At 39.2% G+C, this 21,270-nt stretch overlaps 3 protein-coding genes across 3 annotated transcripts in view; 2 read left to right on the forward strand and 1 right to left on the reverse strand.

Moving 5' to 3' along the window:
• Positions 1 to 189: 189 nt before the first annotated feature.
• mrpl47 (mitochondrial ribosomal protein L47) lies at positions 190 to 2,477 on the reverse strand (the record flags this gene model as incomplete). Its single annotated transcript, XM_080032914.1, has 7 exons — positions 190 to 527; positions 669 to 764; positions 956 to 1,086; positions 1,246 to 1,342; positions 1,425 to 1,485; positions 1,591 to 1,739; positions 2,311 to 2,477. The coding sequence occupies 7 exons, from the start codon at positions 2,475 to 2,477 to the stop codon at positions 416 to 418; spliced, it is 813 nt and encodes a 270-aa protein (XP_079889040.1). The 3' UTR covers positions 190 to 415.
• Positions 2,478 to 2,701: 224 nt separating this feature from the next.
• ndufb5 (NADH:ubiquinone oxidoreductase subunit B5) lies at positions 2,702 to 5,862 on the forward strand. Its single transcript, XM_080032398.1, has 6 exons — positions 2,702 to 2,823; positions 3,490 to 3,572; positions 4,048 to 4,114; positions 4,278 to 4,339; positions 4,834 to 4,940; positions 5,649 to 5,862. Exons 1-6 carry the CDS (start codon positions 2,706 to 2,708, stop codon positions 5,767 to 5,769), a joined length of 558 nt encoding a protein of 185 aa, XP_079888524.1. The 5' UTR covers positions 2,702 to 2,705; the 3' UTR covers positions 5,770 to 5,862.
• Positions 5,863 to 7,311: 1,449 nt separating this feature from the next.
• usp13 (ubiquitin specific peptidase 13) overlaps positions 7,312 to 21,270 on the forward strand; it is a 32,589-nt gene continuing 18,630 nt past the window's right edge. The window contains exons 1-7 of the mRNA XM_080032240.1: positions 7,312 to 7,446; positions 9,832 to 9,957; positions 14,054 to 14,111; positions 16,639 to 16,760; positions 19,245 to 19,387; positions 20,286 to 20,470; positions 21,103 to 21,200. Coding sequence (XP_079888366.1) covers positions 7,336 to 7,446; positions 9,832 to 9,957; positions 14,054 to 14,111; positions 16,639 to 16,760; positions 19,245 to 19,387; positions 20,286 to 20,470; positions 21,103 to 21,200 — 843 coding nt within the window. The 5' untranslated portion in view covers positions 7,312 to 7,335. The remainder of the gene's footprint in view (positions 7,447 to 9,831; positions 9,958 to 14,053; positions 14,112 to 16,638; positions 16,761 to 19,244; positions 19,388 to 20,285; positions 20,471 to 21,102; positions 21,201 to 21,270) is intronic.

Here is a 21,270-nt window from a genome sequence, read left to right on the forward strand (position 1 = left end):
AAAAAAAGTGGGGGGCCCCACACTAGGTCTTGAATGGGGCCCCCAGATCGTTAAGGCCGCCTCTGGCCATTACACATGAAACAGCTTAACCATATCAAATTACTGTAAAGTTCTCCAGACTGACAATCTTCAGACTAAATATTAAATTTACAGACTAGTAAAACATGAGGAAAACTAATACATGAGGTGTGCTTTAATAAGTATGAAAACAGTGACCAAAGCAAATGTGATATAGCATAATTTATCTTATAGGATCAAATAACAGCTCGACAAATACACATTCTACACAGGACAACGATCTCGGACCACCTTCAGTTATTTGACATAAGCTGAATCCAATGCTTGAGTATTCATTTGAACTCAGCTGCCAATTGATGTCAAAAGCTCCTTAAGTGTAAAGTGCGTGTTTAACATTTCATGATGCGGGAACTTTCATTTGAGGAAACTTCTCCTTGAGTTTGGCCTGAGTTTTCTTCTCTAAGTTGGCTTTCCTGGACTTCTCTCTGAGATACCTCTCTATGCGCATCCTGCAAGACAGAAAATAATGACGTCAGGAATGGTTGAAATTCTTTCATAACTTAACTCTGCGCAGATTTTTTTTGACTACCCTTAAAACCTTGTTTTACATTGTATTTAAAAAAAAACCTTGCCTGTGTGCGACTTCTTACCTGATATGTGGTTGGACAAACTTGGGAGTGAAGAACTTCTTTCGCTTGTATCTTTTATTCATGTACCAAGGAATAGCATACTCTTTGAATCGATACCTGAGAGAGAGAAAAGAGGTTGGCATGACTGATGCCAGTGCAGTGGCGTAATATGTCACCTAGGGTCTGGCTGAATTGACAAACAAAATCGATAACCATCTCCATGGTGCTACTCAAGGTCAAAAACTTATATACATTTTTTTTTCCATATGTAAGCACAAGAATATACACACAGAGACGTATCCACTCACCAGTAGACGTAACCAAATGTGTTCCTCCTCCAGTCTCCTGGTCGGCCTTTCTCCTGTCCCGTCTGCAGCAGACGCAGTGCCGTCTCTCTCTCCTTCACCACCGTCTCCAGTCTGATCATGGACCGATCAACCTGGGAGGGAGAAGAGAATAGGTTTAACCATAACAAGGGCTCCTACTTTACCACAGACAACACCCACAAAACTGCAAGTACAGCCCAGCTGCCTCAAAGTCTGATTTGTCAAACTTGATTCACCATTTCTGCAGTACTGGTGGTGCATCATATACCAACCTTCCTTATTCTTTCCGGACTTGGCATCTGAATCCTTTGCCTTTTGGATTCCTGCTCAAGTGTGAGCAGCATGTTCTTCTCTTTCAACAGCACATACCTGAGACCGAATTGAGAATGTTACACTTTGCTGATATTTTATCTACCCTGTAATACATCAGTGTAATCTCAAAAGCGCTCACCAAAGTTTGTGTAAATCTTCATTGCTCTTTGCTCTCAGTAGTTTGGCCGTCCATGGCGCAGCTACAAAATTAAGACAAAAAAACGGTGTGAAATTATGCCATCATGACTGGGTGGGTGGGGTGGTTACATCGGCAAAATACAACCTGAGTTTCATAGTGTTTTTACCTGACTTCACGTTGGTCTCTCCCCAATTCTCAGGGAGGTCAAAGAACTCTTCCAGCCCTCTCCTGCAGACGGTTGTGTGCAGGGCTCGACACTGACCCACAAAGCTGGTGGGACTGTGCAAAGACAGGGCAACAAGTGGAGTCTTTCCCCTGATGGATGCAAGAATAATTTGATTTGAAACAGCTGATTATTGAATAAATAAATACACAAAAAAAAGAATCAATAGATTACTGACTAAAATGGAAAATGAGTGAAGAATGAAATGGGTGTGTTTTACTACAAAATGTAATTAAATACAGTGAGAAATTTTAAAAGAAATATCAATATATGTCCCACTCTATAATGTAATGCCGCCTACATTTATTTTTGATCTAATATTTGGTGCATTTAATGCCATATATTAATTAATTTAGTAATTTATTTTTAATTATGTCAGCTCTACGGTCCTCCATACCCTTCAGAGAAGACATTACATAAATGCTCAGAGTAACAACAGACAACAACCAAACAGTAACCTGTGCCAACCTAAAATATAAGTCCAAATAAAAAGGTATTAGCAGTTGGACTAGGTAGTTTCGTTTTTAAGAGCTTAAGGGAGTATTCGTAGTAAAATTAATTCTCTCCTTTCCACTATTATCCACAGAGCCAGTGTCAGCTCTGAACACGTTGACTTTAACGTCGCGTGTGTGTCGTATTTTAACCTCTGCGTCAGCTTCTTACCTGTAAAGAGGAGGCTGGTATTTGGTCAAAGTAGCAGCACAGTGCTGAGTATGTATCGTTGAAGATATCTTTAAGACATTTTGAAACTGCTTGCAAAGAGTCAAAGCGCGTCCTGCTGGAGAGGACGCCGCCATCTTTATCGAAGTCCTTCCCACATTACCCGTCATGCATTTTCCTTCCTTCTACAAATACATTTTATTTATTTATCTTTTGTTTTTTTGAGATATTAATATATATGTGTGTTGTATATTTGCTGTGCCTACATTATAATTATTTCGCAAAACTAGTAAAAAGAAAAGAAAAGAAACAGACCTAATCAAAAATGGCGTTTTCAGCTTCACTCTTTGATCAACCAATCAGAGAGCGCCTTGTTTCTCCGCCGTCCCACAGTAACGATGGTGGGAATGAGCGTTCTCAGGTCTGCTGCTGCCTTTGCAGCCAGACTGAGTCCTCTGAAATCTGGAAATAATGCAGCAAATTTACTCGCACGAACCATCCCACGCACTGATAAAGGTAAGGGATAACCCTGGGCGATTAAAGGGAGAGATGTTTGATCCTAAAGGGGGACGTCTCTCCTCATGACCTTGCGCCGGGACTTGTTAGCGTGCTAAGAGCTAACAAGCTGGCGGCGTTTGTCCTGCTGTCAACAAAACGTTCAAAGTAGATCATTGCTTTAATAGTGAGAGGTAGCTGCTCCCTCTTCAACTGATGGCACGTTTGTTTTGAACTTCCCTTCTTTGGTTTCTCTTATCTTATATAATCATGTCATATTCAACTGTTTAAATGAATTATAAACGTGATTTAAACCACTGCTTTAATAACCAGAGAGCTTTAACGCAAGGGGTAGTCAAACACTATGCAACCCATTGGACTCGGTGGGACGCACATAAAATGTCGATATCAAACATAAAGCTGTGATAGTGATCATAATGGAGATGTATATAGTATTGCCCATCCCCTGATTTATTAATAAGAACACACATTTGAGTGATGATCTATCTGTTTAATACAACATAATAAGTTCAAAACACAACCTTTAAAATCTAGAAAAACTTATACTTATCACAAGAACCAAAAGCCCAGCCCATTCATGTCTAATCTTGTGTAATGGCCTTGATACTATGCCATATAATATGGAATAAAAAGGTCCTGACAGTATACCCTGCCTTGTTTTTGCAGTGGCCGTCCGTTGGGGTCATGGAAAGAAAATGTTTGTCGTCAAACCCACTGACTTCTACGACAGGAGGTTTCTGCGCTTGTTGGTGAGTACTGAGTCTTATCCTATGTGGAAGACCCTGCTTTACCTGCTCACTCTTTTTAAGTTTTGATAAGGAAATGAATGTCTGTAATGTCACACTATACTCTTGTTCAGCCTCCCAGACAGTCTATAACTTCGTATTCCTCAATGCATTGAATGCATTATATTGAACTGTTGTTTAAAAGTGTTGGGATTTACTGATTTAACCCATGTCATAAGTTACATGGAGCCAGTAGTAGAAGAATTATTCCTGGGCTTGAATTTTCTTTTCCTTTTTGGAAGAGTGTGCTTGAACTTTCAAGATATAGAAGTGCATTTTTCTGAAATAGAGCCATACATGAAATGTTCCTTTTGTATGAAAGCATATGTATCCCTGACATGTTGGTTTGGTTAGATCTCCAGTGTTCATTACCTCTCATGCAGCACTACATTCTACATTTTCAGTATTTCATTTTGTATTCTCGTTTTTTTACCCCCAGCAATATTACATCCTTCTGACCGGCATACCCATGGCTATCATTGTCACAGGGGTGAATGTATTTATCGGTAAGCGTTGTAAGCTTATTAAAACAATTTTTTTTTTTTAAATATTGTTTTTGAATGATTTGATAATTGTTTATCATTTAAATAAATATGTAATTCAATGAGTAAATCAAAAGAAATCACATGTAACTTTGAGTTTAAATATGAGTGTTATTTTGTTGTAAAGGTGAGGCAGAGATGGTTCAAACTCCGGAGGACTACGAACCTGAGTACTGGGAGTACTACAAGGTATGTAGCTAACAACATGCCTCATTAGTTCGTTCAGTCAAGTCTTTCTTGGTGTGACTGATCTGTTTAGGGGAGGACGGGGTCAGGTATGCATTACATTTGGAACCGGGAATCACAGTGCGTGCATAGCATAATCATACTTGCCATCACAAAGCCTTTGCTGCAGTGCCAACCCCTTAATAGCCGTGTTTGCCTCTAGTGAATGTTTTGTGCTATCTGTCAGACCACAAGAGTGCTTTTTGAACTTGCACAGAGTGCTATAATTATAAATATTTCAGAGAACAGCCTATGTAAAGTCCTCGTTTTATTTATCATTTTATCATGTGTCATTAAAGGTGCTACGAGGAACTTTAAAATATTTCTGAAACACTACTGCTTTTGTCCAAAAGGGGTGCAAGAATTAACACTAACTGAAAGTTTCTTGGAGCACCTTTAACATTTTCCTTCATTAAAATACTTGTCTTGTTCTGGCTCTTCTCCACCTGTCGTTGCAGCACCCCATCACCCGGTGGATCGCAAGGAACCTCTGTGATTCCCCAGTGAAGGACTATGAAAAGATGATGGCCGCAATCCAAACAGAGAAAGAAAAAGCCGACATGAGGTGAGTGTGTGTTGGAAACAGTGTGTCATGTTGTAGCTTCACCATAACCCACAGCAGTTGTTTTACAGTGGCATAAAAAAAAATCTAACTTGCCCGGGTACAGAACTAAACGGTGTCTGAATGAAATGGATTATTAGGATCTCCAAAAAAATATCTTATTTCCTCATATTAAAGTTGGAAGCAAAATCAATAATGTTTGCCAAAGTTACACATAAACAGTTAGTAAGTAATTGGTGCCAATGCTTCGATGCCTTGTATGAACTGAGTCCAATAATTCTCTGATATTTCTTATGACACCATTTGATTTGATTAATTTGAGGGTTTCAGTTCTTTGAACTTACAGATTCCTCATTGCTAACATGTATGACCGGGATTCTAGCGCATGTTTAAATTTGATCAAATCAGCTATTATCTGTGCCTAAGAGTGTCCATGCAGCAATGTGAATGCGTAAAATCTTATTTTTTAATGATTCCAATATTTCAAATGATAATTCTGAATTGAGTAATTTTTTATTACTAATGAAACATACATGTTTTAATTTCAGTTTACAGACAGGTTTCTGTGTAGGACTAAAACTCTTGTTTACTCACAAAGGGCTGTTAATGAGATAAACATTTAAAAAAAAAACGCACTATTCTCGAACATTCTCTCGATTTCCATATCTGAAGCAGGATTTTAATAATTCACTGACTGTTTGTCATCGACAGACTGACACAGCTGGAGGTGCGTCGGCAAATGAGGCAGAAGGGAGATGGCCCCTGGTTCCATGTGGACACCCTCAACAAGGAGTTCATTGACCACAGCCCCAAGTCTTCACCTGACCATTAATCTGGACGTGTGTCCCATCTGTACATCATGCAGATCGATCTCACTGTTTGTACATTTTTTCCCCTTCTTGCGTAAATAAAATATCTATATGTCCTCCAGTGTCTTTATTGGCTTCATGCCGCAAAATGTTTTTACTTTGAGTGGGTACAACATTTTAATCTTTGTGGATTAGGTAACATTGTTGGGCTTGGGCAGCACAGTGGCTCTGTGTATAGCATGCTGAGCACAGTCTGCATGTTCTCCCTGTATTTGCGTAGGTTTCCTCTGGGTACTCCCGTGCACTCTCACAATCTAATAATGTGCAGAATGGGTAAATTGGAAAGCTTCATGTGTCAGCCCTGTGATTGACTGGCTAACTGTCCATGTGCCTCTCACCCAATCAGGACAGTTGCCGAATGACCAGCGACAAATAAGGGATGACGCATGCATATGCAAGTAAACGGTCAATAGTATTTATATATCAGCCAAAGTGCTTATATTTGTGAATGTACCTTGCAATAAAAGCAAGGCTTATTTGGGTTTTAAAGGTGGATTAAGCGATTGTGTAGAACGCTCGTCAAAATCCAAGAATATCTCTTCACCCTCTGCTACCTGTATGTACTGTGTGTTTGCTGAAAAAAATCCAGAGTTAATACACAGCCTAGACTCTGTAAACTGGTATTCAAACAAAGGGTAGGCTATGTTAACAAAGGGGCTAATGTTAAACACATTTAAATGCAGCCTTTTAATACTAGAGCATCAATAATTGTGCCTTCAGTTTTTACTCTCATTCACAAGGAAATCGGTAGGCAATCAATACACTGAATGAATGAGAAACATTTGTATTAGTTTATACCATTTGGATAATCACGTGGTTTCCATATAAATATGTTTTGCAATTGACGAGAGCTTCCACGTGATGGCAGTGGTGTGCAGACAGGATGATTTATAATGGACAAATTAAGGGCCTCATGGTGGAATAGAAGAATAATTACATATTATTGCAAGGTGAACGAGGTAAGCCATTTGGTGTTTCTCTTAAAGGAGATATCCAACTTTTTAAATAATTATTTTTTAATAAAAATGCTACTAGGCAATACATGTTTTATATTGTTTCAGGCTTTTGGGGGGAGCTTGTACTGCAATAGCTATTTGAAAAACAAAGTGCTTTTTGAAAAAAGTGTTTTTTCCTGAATCCTGGAAGGCGAAACATCGTTGTGTAGTAAGAGCGGGTACCTTCATGAATCATCCTCAGAGGTGGGAGGGGCCCTTCTAGTAAAACATCCCCGCGTGCACTCAGGGAGCGTCACCACAGTCAACTGTGGCAATGTAATTTCTGCGCAGGTGAAAACCAAAACAATACAAAACAGAAGAACTACACCAGACTCCGCGGCCTTAGCTGTGCTGCCTAGCTGTGTAGCAGCCTCCCTCCACCCCTCTGTCATTTTATTTTTATGATTTTCAGCGTCACATCCCCTTGGTCGGAGGAATGTAGAGACGGAGTGCTTTAAAAATAGCATCCTCTCGTCTGACAGCGCTGCTCCGGTGGCTCCGAACCACTGTGGGGCGAGAAGCAGGAATGCTAAGATGGCTACAGACCTAGGAGAGCTGCTGGTCCCATACATGCCCACCATCAGAGTGCCCAGAACGGGAGACAGGGTTTTCAAGAGCGAGTGCGCCTTTTCCTTCGACTCTCCCGTAAGTGTCTGTCTCTCTCTGCTTCACAAACACATAGAGACATGAGCGGGTTGTTCGGGGGGGAGTGGTTGAATGTGGGTCTCAGACGGGCTGTCAGTCTGGTTCCTATTTGGCTCGGCTGAAAAACACGTGAAGCTGCTGTTATTTGGGCTCGGGCGCGCCTCTGTCTGTGTGGATATCTGTCTGTCTCCATGGCCGCGGCCTTCCCTCGTGAACTTCAAATAAATTAAATAATTAAATGTTGTTTACATCTCAGGAGAGAGGGGTGGAGGGGATTCCCTTTGTGCAGGAGAGGGGTAGACGGTCCAGCTCGTGCCACACGTATCAATTAAATCAATAAGCCCAGAAGCTAACGCACCTGCCGTGAGAAATTGCTTCTGCATCTCCATCTGTCTTGTCTAAGCTGCGCAGCATCAAACAGCTCGCTCGGTACAGTTTCTAATTCCTCTAAAATTGCTAAAAGTGGCTCAATGGCACTTTGCTGGAAGCTTGTTATATTACTGCAATAGTTCCATCAAAGGGGCTACTACTTGTACTTAATGTACAGTGTTAAATTGGGTTATTTAGCCTTTGATAGCATTTATCGATATGTGGTGTGATTCTGTCCAGTTAAACTTCACTGCAGTTAACAATGACCAAGCAAAAGTGTATGTTAGCATGGTACAATTGTAGGCCAGGCCTACTAGTGACTTCAAGTGGGCTTTTATACTCAATAGAGTTGCATGTAGGGGCATTTTATAGTAGCCGATGACTTTATGTAATTGTATCACTACTAGAGAGTGTGGGTTTAGATTTCATGACCCATATTTTCACACGTTTTAATTAATTAAAACATTTATTATTCACAGAAGAAAACTTCTGAGTTGTCTGTGAATAAGGGAAAAGTAATAGGTTACCCTTTTTACATTTAGATTGTTTTAATAAAAAAATCATAATCTACTGATTAGATGCAGACGTCAACCTTTCTTGTAGTTTGTAAATAGCCTACTTGATACTGTATCAAGTAGGCTATTTCAATGATACAGATATAAATTCTATGTCTTGACCTGGTAACACATTCTACACAAAAACAAACAAACAAAGGTTTCTTGTCCGAAAATCGTTCTCAAAGGTGACTCAGCTGTCTGGAGTTCATCATGGTGGCCTGAGGACTGGTTTATTTTTATCCTTGCACTGTTGAAGCTCATATGTCACTCTGGGCCACTTAAAGGTTTATCACAGGGGTTTTTAAGGCCTACACTGATTACAGATTTAGGTTAGTTTTGAAAATATATTCTTGATGTGTACTTATACCACCTCTGTGTGTGTGTGTGTGTGTGTGTGTGTGTGTGTGTGTGTGTGTGTGTGTGTGTGTGTGTGTGTGTGTGTGTGTGTGTGTGTGTGTGTGTATGTGTGTGTGTGTGTGTGTGTGTGTGTGTGTGTGTGTGTGTGTGTGTGTGTGTGTGTGTGTGTGTGTGTGTGTGTGTGTGTGTGTGTGTGTGTGTGTGTGCGCAAGTAGGTTGTTTCTGTCGGAAAAATGTAAAGCCTAAATAGAGGTTTTGTTAGGCTGCATTTTAAACAACTTAAATGTGAGCTGATGGTCACATGCAGATCTTTTGAATGTGACAAAATGTTCAAACATGTGTGTCCCGTTACAAGCTGCTTTTATATACCGTATGAGTAGACTTGAGATGTGACATGTGTCGTAGTTCGTTACTGTGATTTGATGAGAAAAACCTGCACATCCCCAGTGCCTCAAAAGCAAATGGGTACTTCTTTGTCGTTTGTAACATGCTGCACATAATCTGTATCTGAAACAGTGGCAGCACCAGCATAACTAATCATCTGATCCATTAAAAGTATTGTATCACACAAAATAGGCGTGATCAATTTCCTTTTTGAGGTATTGACTAAACTAACACTCCAAGGTGACTGTGGTGTTGAGGATTTACTGTAAAAACAAGACAAAAAAAAACAGCTTTTTAGCTGCAGGTGTTTTTGTGATTAAAGTGACACACATCTTGTGTAAAATATTTTTAACCAGCGCAAGGAAGTCTGGAACAAAGTCCAGTGCATAACCAATTTTTATTTTTGTTTTTTGTTTTGACAAAACAATTTTTGACATTCACTTTTTTGAAATGATTATTCTCATTCAAATTTCACAGTGAGATGCATTTTTAATAAAGTTAAATCGCTGTCTTTCTCACTTTGTTTCCAACCGGAAAAAGGCATTACTGTCAAAATAGGCAAAATAGAGCAAGGACCACAATTCTAAAACCTAGACTATGGTGGAATAGATTTTGTGTGTAATATGCTCTTTTCCAAGTTTTCTGTTAGATGTGCTGTTGCGTTGATGGTTTTGAACCTCTTGCCACTGCTCATGCTCCTGTTTGTTTTGGTCTGCAGGAGTCAGAGGGAGGCCTGTATGTGTGCATGAACACATTCCTGGGCTTTGGACGAGAACACGTGGAGAGACATTATCGCAAAACAGGACAGAGCGTTTACATGCACATGAAACGGCATGTCAAAGAGGTACGTTTTAAACAAACGCTGTATTTTATTGGGCACTGTTTCCTTTTTTTTGTTGACTTGCCCAGGTTACGTAGTGCTTTTATAAATCACAAAAAGGGCTTTGCAATCAATAAAACACAAGTTATTACCAGTTTCAATGATGACACTGTTTCTTTTCCAGCTTCAGGCATACATAATATATAACAAATATATATTATTCTCTATAAAAACTGAACTGCAACAAATTTCAAAAAATGAATACAATTATAGTTTATTCTTACAACATGTGCTGTGGAAAATCAGCAAGATTGACTTCTGAAAAAAAACACACCTTATACCCCTATTTTGCATTCTTAAGCAGTATATACACATTTAATAAATGGTTTATGACAAGCTATAATGTAGCTGTAAGCCGATCTAAGTGTTTATGGATGTATTTGTCAAACACTATAACTCGTCCTGTAGGCACCCATAAGCTGATGCTGCTGTATAAACAGGTAATGACTAAATCGGAAAATACAGATATAATAATATCAAATGTCTTTATAGTAGATGTTACAATTGCTGAAAAACACTGTACATAAATCTGTTTCAGTGATATTATAGTGGGTTTATATTGTGTGTTGTAGATCATGTCATGAATGCTGTCAGGATAACAGTTTGAATGCTGCAGAAGTATTTTATACTTTATCAGGTGCCTTAGATAAAAAAGGTACACCGGTAACCTGAAATGCAGACATTGTTATTATGAACAACAGTGATTAGATTACATTGCTTGTCCTGCATTTACTCGGAGTTGCAATATTTGGTCATCAATATTTAATTAGAAAATCTGATATTTGTTTTAGCCTTTTCATTGGACAATAGTGTTTTGACCTTCAGGCTGAGGCCTGTCTTGAGTGTTTGTGGCTACCACTTGATATGTTTTCAGCTCTGTATCTCTCTCGCTGTATTCTCCATATCACAGCTACTATATCATTGCACAATGTTCTGTTTGTATCCATATTGGTGATAAATGTGTTCCCTCGTTTGCTCATCATTTCCTATGAAGTTTTCCAAAAAGGAACCTGGTATTTTGGATATAATTATTTGTAAATTAATTAATTGAAATTAATTCTTAGCAAAACATTGTGTATTATAATCAGTGCACAGCACGTCAGAAAAAGTAACATTTGTTTAAAGGCAAGCATAGAATTCGATGTACATAAAGACTGAAGTTTTGAAAACTCAATCAACAATGAATGATTTTTCTCTTGGGTTTAAACAGAGCACTTTTCTAAGATAGCCCTATAATTAGCAATAGTACATTTACATACATACTAGTGCTCTTTCCAAGAAACATCCTTGAAAATGATCAAGACCAATAAAATAAAGTGTTGCTGTTTAATTCACACTGCTGAAATTACTACTGAAATTCAAAATATAGCAATATACTGGATACAGTAATAAACAACACAAGATTTTAAAGGTTCAGTAAGCGGAATCGTCAGTTTAGCTAACTTCCTGTCAGTGACTGCAGTTAGCAGTCCCCTCCCTCGTCCCCACCTCAACACATTAATGCACTGCGGTCTTCAAGCAGCCAGTTATCTAGCATCATCTCAGATCCATAAGTGTGATAAAACATGATAAAAACCATCGAAACAGAACTTGGGAAGGATTTTTACCTGCTCCGCCATTGTAGGCGCATACACATTCACCCATCTGTCGCTCTGCGCGTGCATCGGCAGTGAGACGGGTGCCGGTTTGTAGCGTTCTCACAGCGCATATTGATGAACATGAGCACCAAAGTTTAACATGTAAATGTGCCAGATTTAGCCATGTAGGCTAATTTTCACCTGTAGTCCCTGGCAGGTAGATAGCTTACAAAAATACAACACATAAACACAAAAACAAAATGACACAAGTACAGACAAGTAAAATGACACAATAATTTTTTTAGCCCATAACAGGTTGGTGATGTGTGAAAAACATGAATCAAGTAGCATACAGACACAGATAAAAGTGCATGAACATATAGCACGATTAAAACACATAAGCATTTAAAGAAAGACAAAAAGCACAGACAAGGAGCATACAAGTGGCATGAATGCAGACAAAAACACATAAGCACAAACAAGGGCATACAGACAAGGAGCATAAACTCAGACACAAACACACAATTAGTAAACACAAAGACAAACACACTATCCCAGATTATTATGGACGCATATTTGATTTGTCAGTAACCAGTTTTTTATAGATTTTGAGAAGGATTTGAGTGATGTAATGTTCCTTAGTTCTGCGGGTACGGTATTCCAAGTATGTGCTGCTCGATAGGAAAAGGCTGACTGTCCAAAATAACTTTTTCTATATGGTATTTTACAATCCCCTCTTGTGGATGCTCTGGTGGAAGAGTTTATATTTTGTTATACAAATTCCTTGAGCGGAGGGGGAGTCATACCATGAAAGATTTTATATACAAGTAGAATGTCTGCAAACTTAATCATGTTTTCCCAGTTTAACAAATCATATTTGATCAAGATTTTACAATGGTGATATGAGTTTGATTTTTTATCTGGCGTTTTCAAGGCCTGTTTAAAACGTGTTTCAACAGAGCGTAATGTGGTCCGTCCTGCCTGTGACCAGCTGGTTAGACAGTAATTAATATGTGAGAAAATCATAGCATGAATGAATGAATGAATGAATGAATGAATGAATGAATGAATGATTGAATGAATGATTTTATTTGACTATTTTGATATAAAAACATGAACAGCACTCATTAAAATACATAAAATAGCCAGGGATAGACACAAAAAAGCCCGAAGGCTTATTTCCATTGTGGTCCCTAAGAAGGTACAACCTTGAGGCCTCTGTCGTTAAATTATTCCTGATGTGTCTGAAATTTGATGAGTTGAATTTGATTTTGTTTAGGAGTTTTTTAACTTGTGTTTTGAAAGTGAGCTTATCTTCTGATTGGTTATCAGTAGTGGGATCCCCGAAAAGTTTATTTGCCGATTACATGCAGAGCAAGTGACGGAGAGATCGGCTTTATGAAACGCGCACACTATATAAGTGATCACTGTATGAATAAAGAGCGATTTAACACTTATATTAACATAAATAAATCGCTTACTTCACCTTTAAGTAAAATAATGATTTTATATTAGTACATGTAATGGACGAGAACATCTTTAACATTTTATGAGATACAAAAAACAACTCTGCAACCAACGCTTTTAAAGATTGTAACATTTTGGCTGAGACTGAGCCAAAGAGCTATTGATCCAACTCATTATGTTGATAGGTATTCCTGTCATTTTGGAAATAAAGAAAATGCAGATCCAGACAAACCCCAACATTGGTTTTAAAGTTGATGGTGAATAACAAAAGTCTTGTTGCTGTAGCTGTTTTCCTCACTGGCTCTAATTGCCCTCAGATAAGCTCTGCTTTGTAATGAGCTGCTATTTCCAGCAGCCTGAAAGAAACAGCTGCTCACATTCTGCAGGCTCCTGTATCTGCTGTTTTTCCCCCCTCCATGAGTCCACTTGGTCTCTAGTGTGTCAGCATTCTCTGTCTTTCTGACTGTCTGCCTTCATGTCCTCCGTTGCACCGAGCAAACAAGAAGCAGTCACCTGAACCTAAGAAATTAATTATAATTCTCTTTCCCAGCTGGTCATTTGGCAGATTCCCCTTTTAGTGGATTCACTAACTGTAGAATAGCTAATATTTATTATTTTATCTAAGTCTAGTCAGTACGCACCAGAAATGAAAAATGCAGAGACAATGACCGACTCTATAGGCAAATACAGGCCCAAACACATGACGAGTAACATACTGTAACTGGTATCTGCCCAAGTCTACAAGTCGAACTGTGCAACTGAAGCAGCTTCGCTTATCTTTCTTTAATTTTGACCATGCCTTGGTTGGGGTTTTCCCACTCGCCCTGTAACCTGACCTGACAAACAGAACATCCAGCCTCTATTTCTAACAAAATGACAACCATCTGTCACAGCAACGCATATGGCCCTTTTCAGCGTTTTTACAAAGAGAATCATCAAAGCTGTTAAATATGTTTTTTATGTGATTAGGTTTCTTTGATCTCTTGATTTAACCTCTTCCTTCCTGTTTCCCTCAGAAAGCCACAGGAGCTGCAGGCGCCATCCCTAGAAGAAGAAATGGAAAAGTGTTTCTAGGTAAGTAACGGTTGCCTGTCAGTTAGAGGCAGTTGTAGAGGATGGACTCAGTTCCTTTTACTTCACTAAAAATATCAATTCCACTATGTAAAACAACAAACAATGTTATATTATATATAATAATATGTGTAAATAGTAGTGTAGCTGGTCAAAGTAGAGATATTTTTATGAAGTAAAATAGTTTTTTCCAGTAGTTCCCAACCTTCAGGTTGACAAGATAAGACTGAGAGGGCGTGACAAGATTAATGGAGCTCAAAAGAAGAAATTTGGATACATTTCTTTTTTGGAGGACATGTTGGAAAATATTAAATAGCAACATTTATGAAAAATAGAAGGGAAATGTCTGCTAACAACTCATAGACATCTGAAACTTGACAAGAGGCCCTCCAATGGTGTGGTTGTTCTATGTGCAACAGTGCATTGTGTGCATTTTAAGGAAGGACATTTTTAGTTTAGCTGCCAGATAAATACAGTAGAGTTAAAAGTACAATACTTCCCTCAGAAATGTAGTGGGTTGGAATAAATTAAGTAGCATAGGAAAGAAAAGTAACATACAAGTACGTAATATGTATGAATGTGTTTTCATTTACATACCACACCAGTGGTTAAAGGCTGGACTAGGGCCTTCTTAACCATTGGTATTCTCATTATAGCCAAAAACAAAATGAAACTTGTTGGCGATAAAAAACATTTTTCTTTTTTAAATGCAGTTCTGAATGCATTTACATTTTTTTTGCACTGAGTTGGTGTTTTGATATAAACAAATTGGGATTTGTGTGGTCAGAAACACCTCCCTCAGCTAACACAACCCCCTCCATTATAAGTTGTTGTTTTCTTTTGATACACTGTGTTGACCTGCCAGCTGCCCCACCAGCCGGCCTTTACTCAAAGCGTCAAATATTTCCCATGATGAGACCTGTCCTCCTCCTCCTGTGCTCTAAAAATAGCCCATATATTTGTATATGTGGTTGGTTACTGCTCTAAATCGAAGTCTGGCCTGCTTCTCCTCCTCTCCGGGTTCGGGGAGGGGGAGTTTGCTGGCAGGCCTCTCAGCTGCCACCACCTGTCAACCTCCCTTCTAGGCTGACACACTTGTGCTGGGTCTGTGACGCTGCTCGGAGAGGACCAGCCAGGTGTCTCTCTCCCTCACTGCTGGCCCAGCAGGGGGAAGAATACCTTCCAGTCAACCTCCATGTAATTGATGTTCCTGTTTCCTTATTGTCCAGAGTTGAATAGAAAGACATATTGCTTTGGAAGTGACTGCTCGGCATTAGGCCAACCTCTGACTCATTCTCTGTGATAGGATGTTTTCTTCATCCTTCTCTCTGTCGATTCTTGCCGGCATCCATTTAGTTTGATTATGTTTGATGTGACAGCGGGCATGTATGTGTCCACCGTCATCTTCATACCAGTCCAGTGATCCAATCTAGCTGCCAATGTCAGACGTTACCATGGAACCGGTGGGCACAACAACAATGTAAGGGATAACCTATGATCCTGTTTCTCATGAGTCATTACATGACTTTAGGCTGGATTAGAAACAGACAGACAACTCTATATGGAGAGTGAAAGAAGCTCTCTCTAGATTTCCCTCCAAAAATCTTTTCTCGCTCAAGTTAAGTTTGATATCCCTCTGTTAACAGCTGAAATGATTGTTCGATTAGCCGGTCGACAGGAAATTATTCAACGGAATTATTTTTCAGTGACACCACCCAAACATTTTCTGCTTTCAGCTTTTCCATTGTGAAGATTTGCTTGCTTTTCTTAGTATTAAACTACTTGTAATTATTTTCATATTTGATTAATCTGCAGATTAAAATTAAAATAAAAAGGGAAAAATATCCATCAACTGTCCTTAGGGCTCAGAGTGATGTCTTCAAATGCTTTGTTTTGTACGCTAAACAGCCCCATATGCTGAGTTTTTGCTTAAAAAATTACTGAAATGATTTTTCCAGCAGATTAATTATCTTTTGATCGACTAAATGTTTCAGTTTTTTTAACCACATTGTCTTTGGGCTTTGGACTGTTAGTCCTACAGAATGTAGTTGACGCATTTTACAATTTTCTGGCATTTTACAGACCGTAATTAGTTGAGAAAATGACAAGCAGATTAATCAATATGGAAAGTAATTGTTAGTTGCGATCCATAAGGAAATGAGCGTAACATATCTAAACAGACAAAGCCATCCTTAGTACTCCTTAGTAAGTTCATGGTGATAAGAGTGTGTGATAAATGCCTAAATAAAGCTCTACATAAAAAGGCATAAGCAGCATATGATGTCATCCTGTCTCTGTTATAAAACATGATGCCGTTGATGGATTCACCTGTTTGTACTCGCTGCATCCTTAGACTTTTATAAACAGGGAACATAAAAAAAGAACAGACCTCACATTCATGGGCAAAAAAACAGATCAGAACATAAAAATAACTGAGAGCAAAGTCGATCATGACGTGCTCATCGGGTGACGTCAGTCAGTGTCTAACGTCTATCAGCAGCTGACTGGATGTTTACTTCCTCCCCTTTAGATTTAGAGCTAAACCGTGATTTTAACGGAGAGGACTATGAATACGAGGACGAGGCCAAACTCGTCATTTTTCCAGACCACTTCGAGATCCCTTTACCAAATATTGAGGAGTTGCCCGCTCTGGTCAGTGAGTCGGTGATGCATGGGGCTCGGTGTGTGTGTCCATGTGCATGGATGGGAGGGTGCACTCAGTGGTTCCCCTGTCACTGAACAGACAGGTGGGCCATTCTTGTCTCGGAGAGCCGCAACATTTAGTTTATGTTGAAGTGAAAGTTTCATGGTCACAAAGTTTAAAAATTGCACTGAAGGATATAATACTATTTTTTGAAGCTCAGAGTTCCTCCCATGCTTCAGTTAACCTCTATCAGCTGTTAGCTTACATACAAGTTTTCCTTTGGGTAGGTTTTGGTGGAAAGTTTTGTCGTAGAGGCTGTTTCATATACTACTCTTTTCCATGAAAAGATTCTGGGGAACCACTGGATGCACATACTGTGTAGGTGTCTTTCTCACGTCTGTTGTCTCTTGTTTGCATGGAGACATTTTACTCCTGTTTCTGTTTTCATGTTTTGTCAAGCAGTATTGGCTTCTACATGAGGTTGACGTTGGCATGAGTTTAACATTTTAAAATATTTTTTGCATGTTTAATTTATTGTTGTTTAAATATAGACATCGGGATTCCGAGCATATATTAATTCCTATAATAATATATATTTTTTTACAATATCTGTGAAAACACCTTGTGACTACCATTCTAGTTTTGCATGGTTTGTTTGTGCACTACAGTAGAGGTATAGTGCTGCCCTGGCTTCCTTTGCTGGATCAGTAGCTTTATGTAGCCCAGCCTCACAATTTACTGCATGTATCCTGTTGTTTATTAGGGGGCCAAGCCCGAGAAGGGCTGGGACCGCGGAATGCAGAGCACCGCGGTTCCCAAGCCCTGCGGGGCAGGGAACCCTATTGTTTTTGTTGGGCCTTTTATTATTATTATTATTCCATGTTTAGAAGTGGTGCTGCAGCCCAAACCGTAAAGGGTTGGGACATGCCACTTGCAGCACTAGTTCAGACCCCCGGTCTCTCAGCATACAAAAAAATTCAGACATCCCAGCCACTAGGTGGCGCCACAACAAAGGAAAACGCGTTTTGGGCTATAACTTCCACACCGAAAGTCCGACAGTCAAAAACTTTACATCTACAGATGCCCACAAGTCAGCTGCATCTTTTGAGATAGGCCACGCCCATTTGCGTATATATACATTTTTCGCTACATCGCAAAAACTGTGTCAGTCACCAAAACATACTCCTCCTACAGTTTTCGCCCGATTTGGACGAAACCAAAAGCATTATGCTCTACCGACTCCCACGAGCAAAAGTAAGATAAATAATTTTTCTACGACCGTCGGAAGACGAAACGGTAGCGCTTCAAACATTCGCGCAAATCTCTTAAAAAAAATAAAATAAAGGCATTTTCTTGAAACTCAAGGGACACTATCATGGGGCATACCTGAGTCTATAAAAAAAATATGGCCAAGAAATTCCAATGTATGCCGGATTTATTAAACAAATTAGTTTTGCACTTTTACTTCCTGTTTCGAACTATTTGGCGGGAAAATTCAAAAAAGTGGAGAGGTAGACAATTTGATTTTGCTCATAACTCCGCAACCAAACATCGCACATTCAAAAAGTTGACATCCACTTGTTTGGTACATTGAGCTGCATCTTTCTATGTAACGCATTTTTGCGAATGTCATCCATAGGGGGCGCCAAAACCACAAAACGCAAATAAAACGCGTTTGGGGCTATAACTTCCACACCAAAAGTCTGACAGTCAAAAACTTTACATCCACAGATGCCCACAAGTCAGCTGCATCTTTTGGGATAGGCCACGCCCATTTGCGTATGGGTTTTTTTTTCGCTACATCGCAAAAACTGTGTCAGTCACCAAAACACACACCTCCTACAGTTTTTGCCCGATTTGGACGAAACCAAAAGCAGTATGCTCTATGGACTCCCACGAACAAAAGTTGACTAAATAATTTCTCGACGACCGTCGGAAGACCAAACGGTAGCGCTTTAAAGATTTGCACATTAGCTACCTTGTACCAAACTGCTCCTAAATCCAAAACGATTCATCCTATTGACACCAAACTTCACACATGTTTGTCCTATGGTTGGTTCTACTTTTTCCTTAAATTGCTCCAAAAGGGGGCGCCAACAACACACTTGAGCATCTTTCTCTGCCATTTTTTTCCCTTTTGGTCTATAACTCCCGAACCGAACATCCCACATTCAAAAACTTTACATCCCCGGATTCCGTGAAGCGAGGGGCCGGCGCCGCGGACGACGACGCCCCATCCCGAGTCGCACGGGACGGCTTGGCCCCCGTCCACAACTGCTTGCAGTTCTAGTTCTCATTGCTGTTATTGACAAATCACAATTAAGTTTCATTGACAGGTTTATTGTTTCAACAGCTGTAAAATGATTTCTAAATTCTGAAATTTACACTGTTCAAAGAGAGGTTCTTTATTCCTGATATTTTATTTTAGGAAAATAATATATACTGATGTAATTTAAACATTAACCCACTCTGCTGTTTCCTCCGACGTTCAGGTGACCATAGCCTGTGACGCAGTGCTCAATGCACCATCAGCTTACAAGAAACAGGAGCCTGAATCCTGGGATGAGGAGATCCAGGTGTCCAGACATGCCAGGAGCCTCAGACAGCTAGATGATGGGGTCAGGATCCCCCCCAGGTAGGAAAGGCACCTGGACAAACTGATATAACATTCTATCAGTTATACATTGGGTCTTTAATTTGGGTGGATAGACAATAACAATTTCATTTGATAGATGGTAACAATAGTGTAGCCATTCACATGGCTAACTCTGATGAAATACTGAATGTTAAAACAGGCCACTGTAATGACACCCATTCTGTTTAACAAGCTGGCTCTACCTTTTGGGTAGCCTGGGTGAACCCAACCGAGTCTGCTGGCGATTTGATTTTGCTCTGCAGACTAGTCTGGACCCAACCCCAGTTTGACTCAGTTTACTTCCGCCAAAGAATTTGGGACCAATCACAAACTAACATTCTCCCCAGGTGTTTTTTTTTATTGTATAGAGAAAGTCAATATTTTATCAAATATTTTACATTCCACTTAACGAGAATTAAAATAATTGTCAAAGTTGGTCCTTGTTAATGCAGAGGTGAAGTTTTTGTGATTGTTATGTAGGTCATGTGCTTCTGTGTGCTCAGTGGTAAATAAGATGATCCACTGTAAAGTTATACTATGATCAAAATGCCACCACTATTTTAATATCTTGTTTAGTTTAAGTAAACTGCACTGCCTGACTCCTAAAGTACTCTTCTGATGTCAGATCCTAACAACTTTTGTAAGGATACTACACTGTGCCATTTTTTTCACATTAAGGCAGTGAGGATGAGATAGTTTGCAAAAATATTTAGTTTTAATTTAAGTTTTTTAATTTGAAAGACAATGGATGTCTGCCTTACTTTGTCTATTGCTGTTTGTCCAGTCTGTTAACAATCTCATCTCTTCTGCTCCTGCTTGTGAGTAAAATAGTTCTGTAAGTTTGTGTAGGTTTTAAAAACACAAGAGCAACAGGAGTCTCATGTTTCTTCGATATCAGAGGCTGGAAGTGTCAGAAGTGCGAGCTGAGAGAAAACCTGTGGCTGAACCTGACGGATGGAGCAGTGCTCTGTGGGAAATGGTTCTTCGATGGGAGCGGGGGAAACGGCCACGCTCTTGATCACTACAGAGAGAAAAACTACCCCCTGGCTGCCAAACTGGACACCATCACCCCAGACGGAGCAGGTCTGAGACACATGATAGCATTATTTACTGCTGCATGAATCCAGAAACCAATTTGGTGTTAGTGGTCAGTATCCTTTTAAGATAGAACATGCAAGTCACAGTTTCTTAGGATTTCAAACCAGAAAACACACGTTTTTGGGAAAGGGTTATTTGTCACATTTATATCTAAAATTAAAATGTTCCTTGTTTCCGATCATGGTGCGTAAAGTATCTCATAGTCTTTATTATATTTATATGGTATAATTTGAAAGTTATTTGCACTGCCTACTAGGATATTATGTATAACTGTACAAACTCACAGTCCTGCAATCAAATATAGAACCTGTAATGAAGCTCACCATATTTCTTGACACTTTAATTTCGTGATTCATTTTGAGGATTTCATTAATGATGATATTGTAATGGATAGCATTGTACTGAGAGGTAATTATAATGTTTTAGCCCACTTTTGTATGTAAAAACAGCACCACCATTGTTTTTTATTATATTGTACAGGTTTATCTAACAAATTAGGGACTATTGTGAATTGAAGTATAAATGGTTAGATTTGTCTGTGCAGTAGATTTACAGAGAATAGTATGCTGGACTTATGTAATTAGTATTATAGTGACTTCTTGATGATTTGGTTTCAGATGTTTATTCATTTGAGGAGGAGGAAGCTGTATTGGACCCCCAAATATCAGAACATTTGTCACATTTTGGAATAGACATGCTACAGATGCAGAAAAAAGTAAGTAGACTCAGTTCTGAACGAACAAAAGTAGAGGTGTCATACCTAGCTCTTTCTTTCTCCTCCTTCA

This window comes from Ammodytes marinus, assembly GCF_949987685.1.
Source record: "Ammodytes marinus genome assembly, chromosome: 8".
Taxonomy (NCBI): domain Eukaryota; kingdom Metazoa; phylum Chordata; class Actinopteri; order Uranoscopiformes; family Ammodytidae; genus Ammodytes; species Ammodytes marinus.

Excerpts from the sequence above, each read along its gene's own strand:
- ndufb5 (XM_080032398.1), top strand. The coding sequence starts at position 2,706 with ATGGTGGGAATGAGCGTTCTCAGGTCTGCTGCTGCCTTTGCAGCCAGA. Across the intron at positions 4,115-4,277 it reads AGGGGTGAATGTATTTATCG|GTGAGGCAGAGATGGTTCAA; the intron begins GTAAGCGTTGTA and ends TTTGTTGTAAAG. Across the intron at positions 4,941-5,648 it reads AAAGAAAAAGCCGACATGAG|ACTGACACAGCTGGAGGTGC; the intron begins GTGAGTGTGTGT and ends TGTCATCGACAG.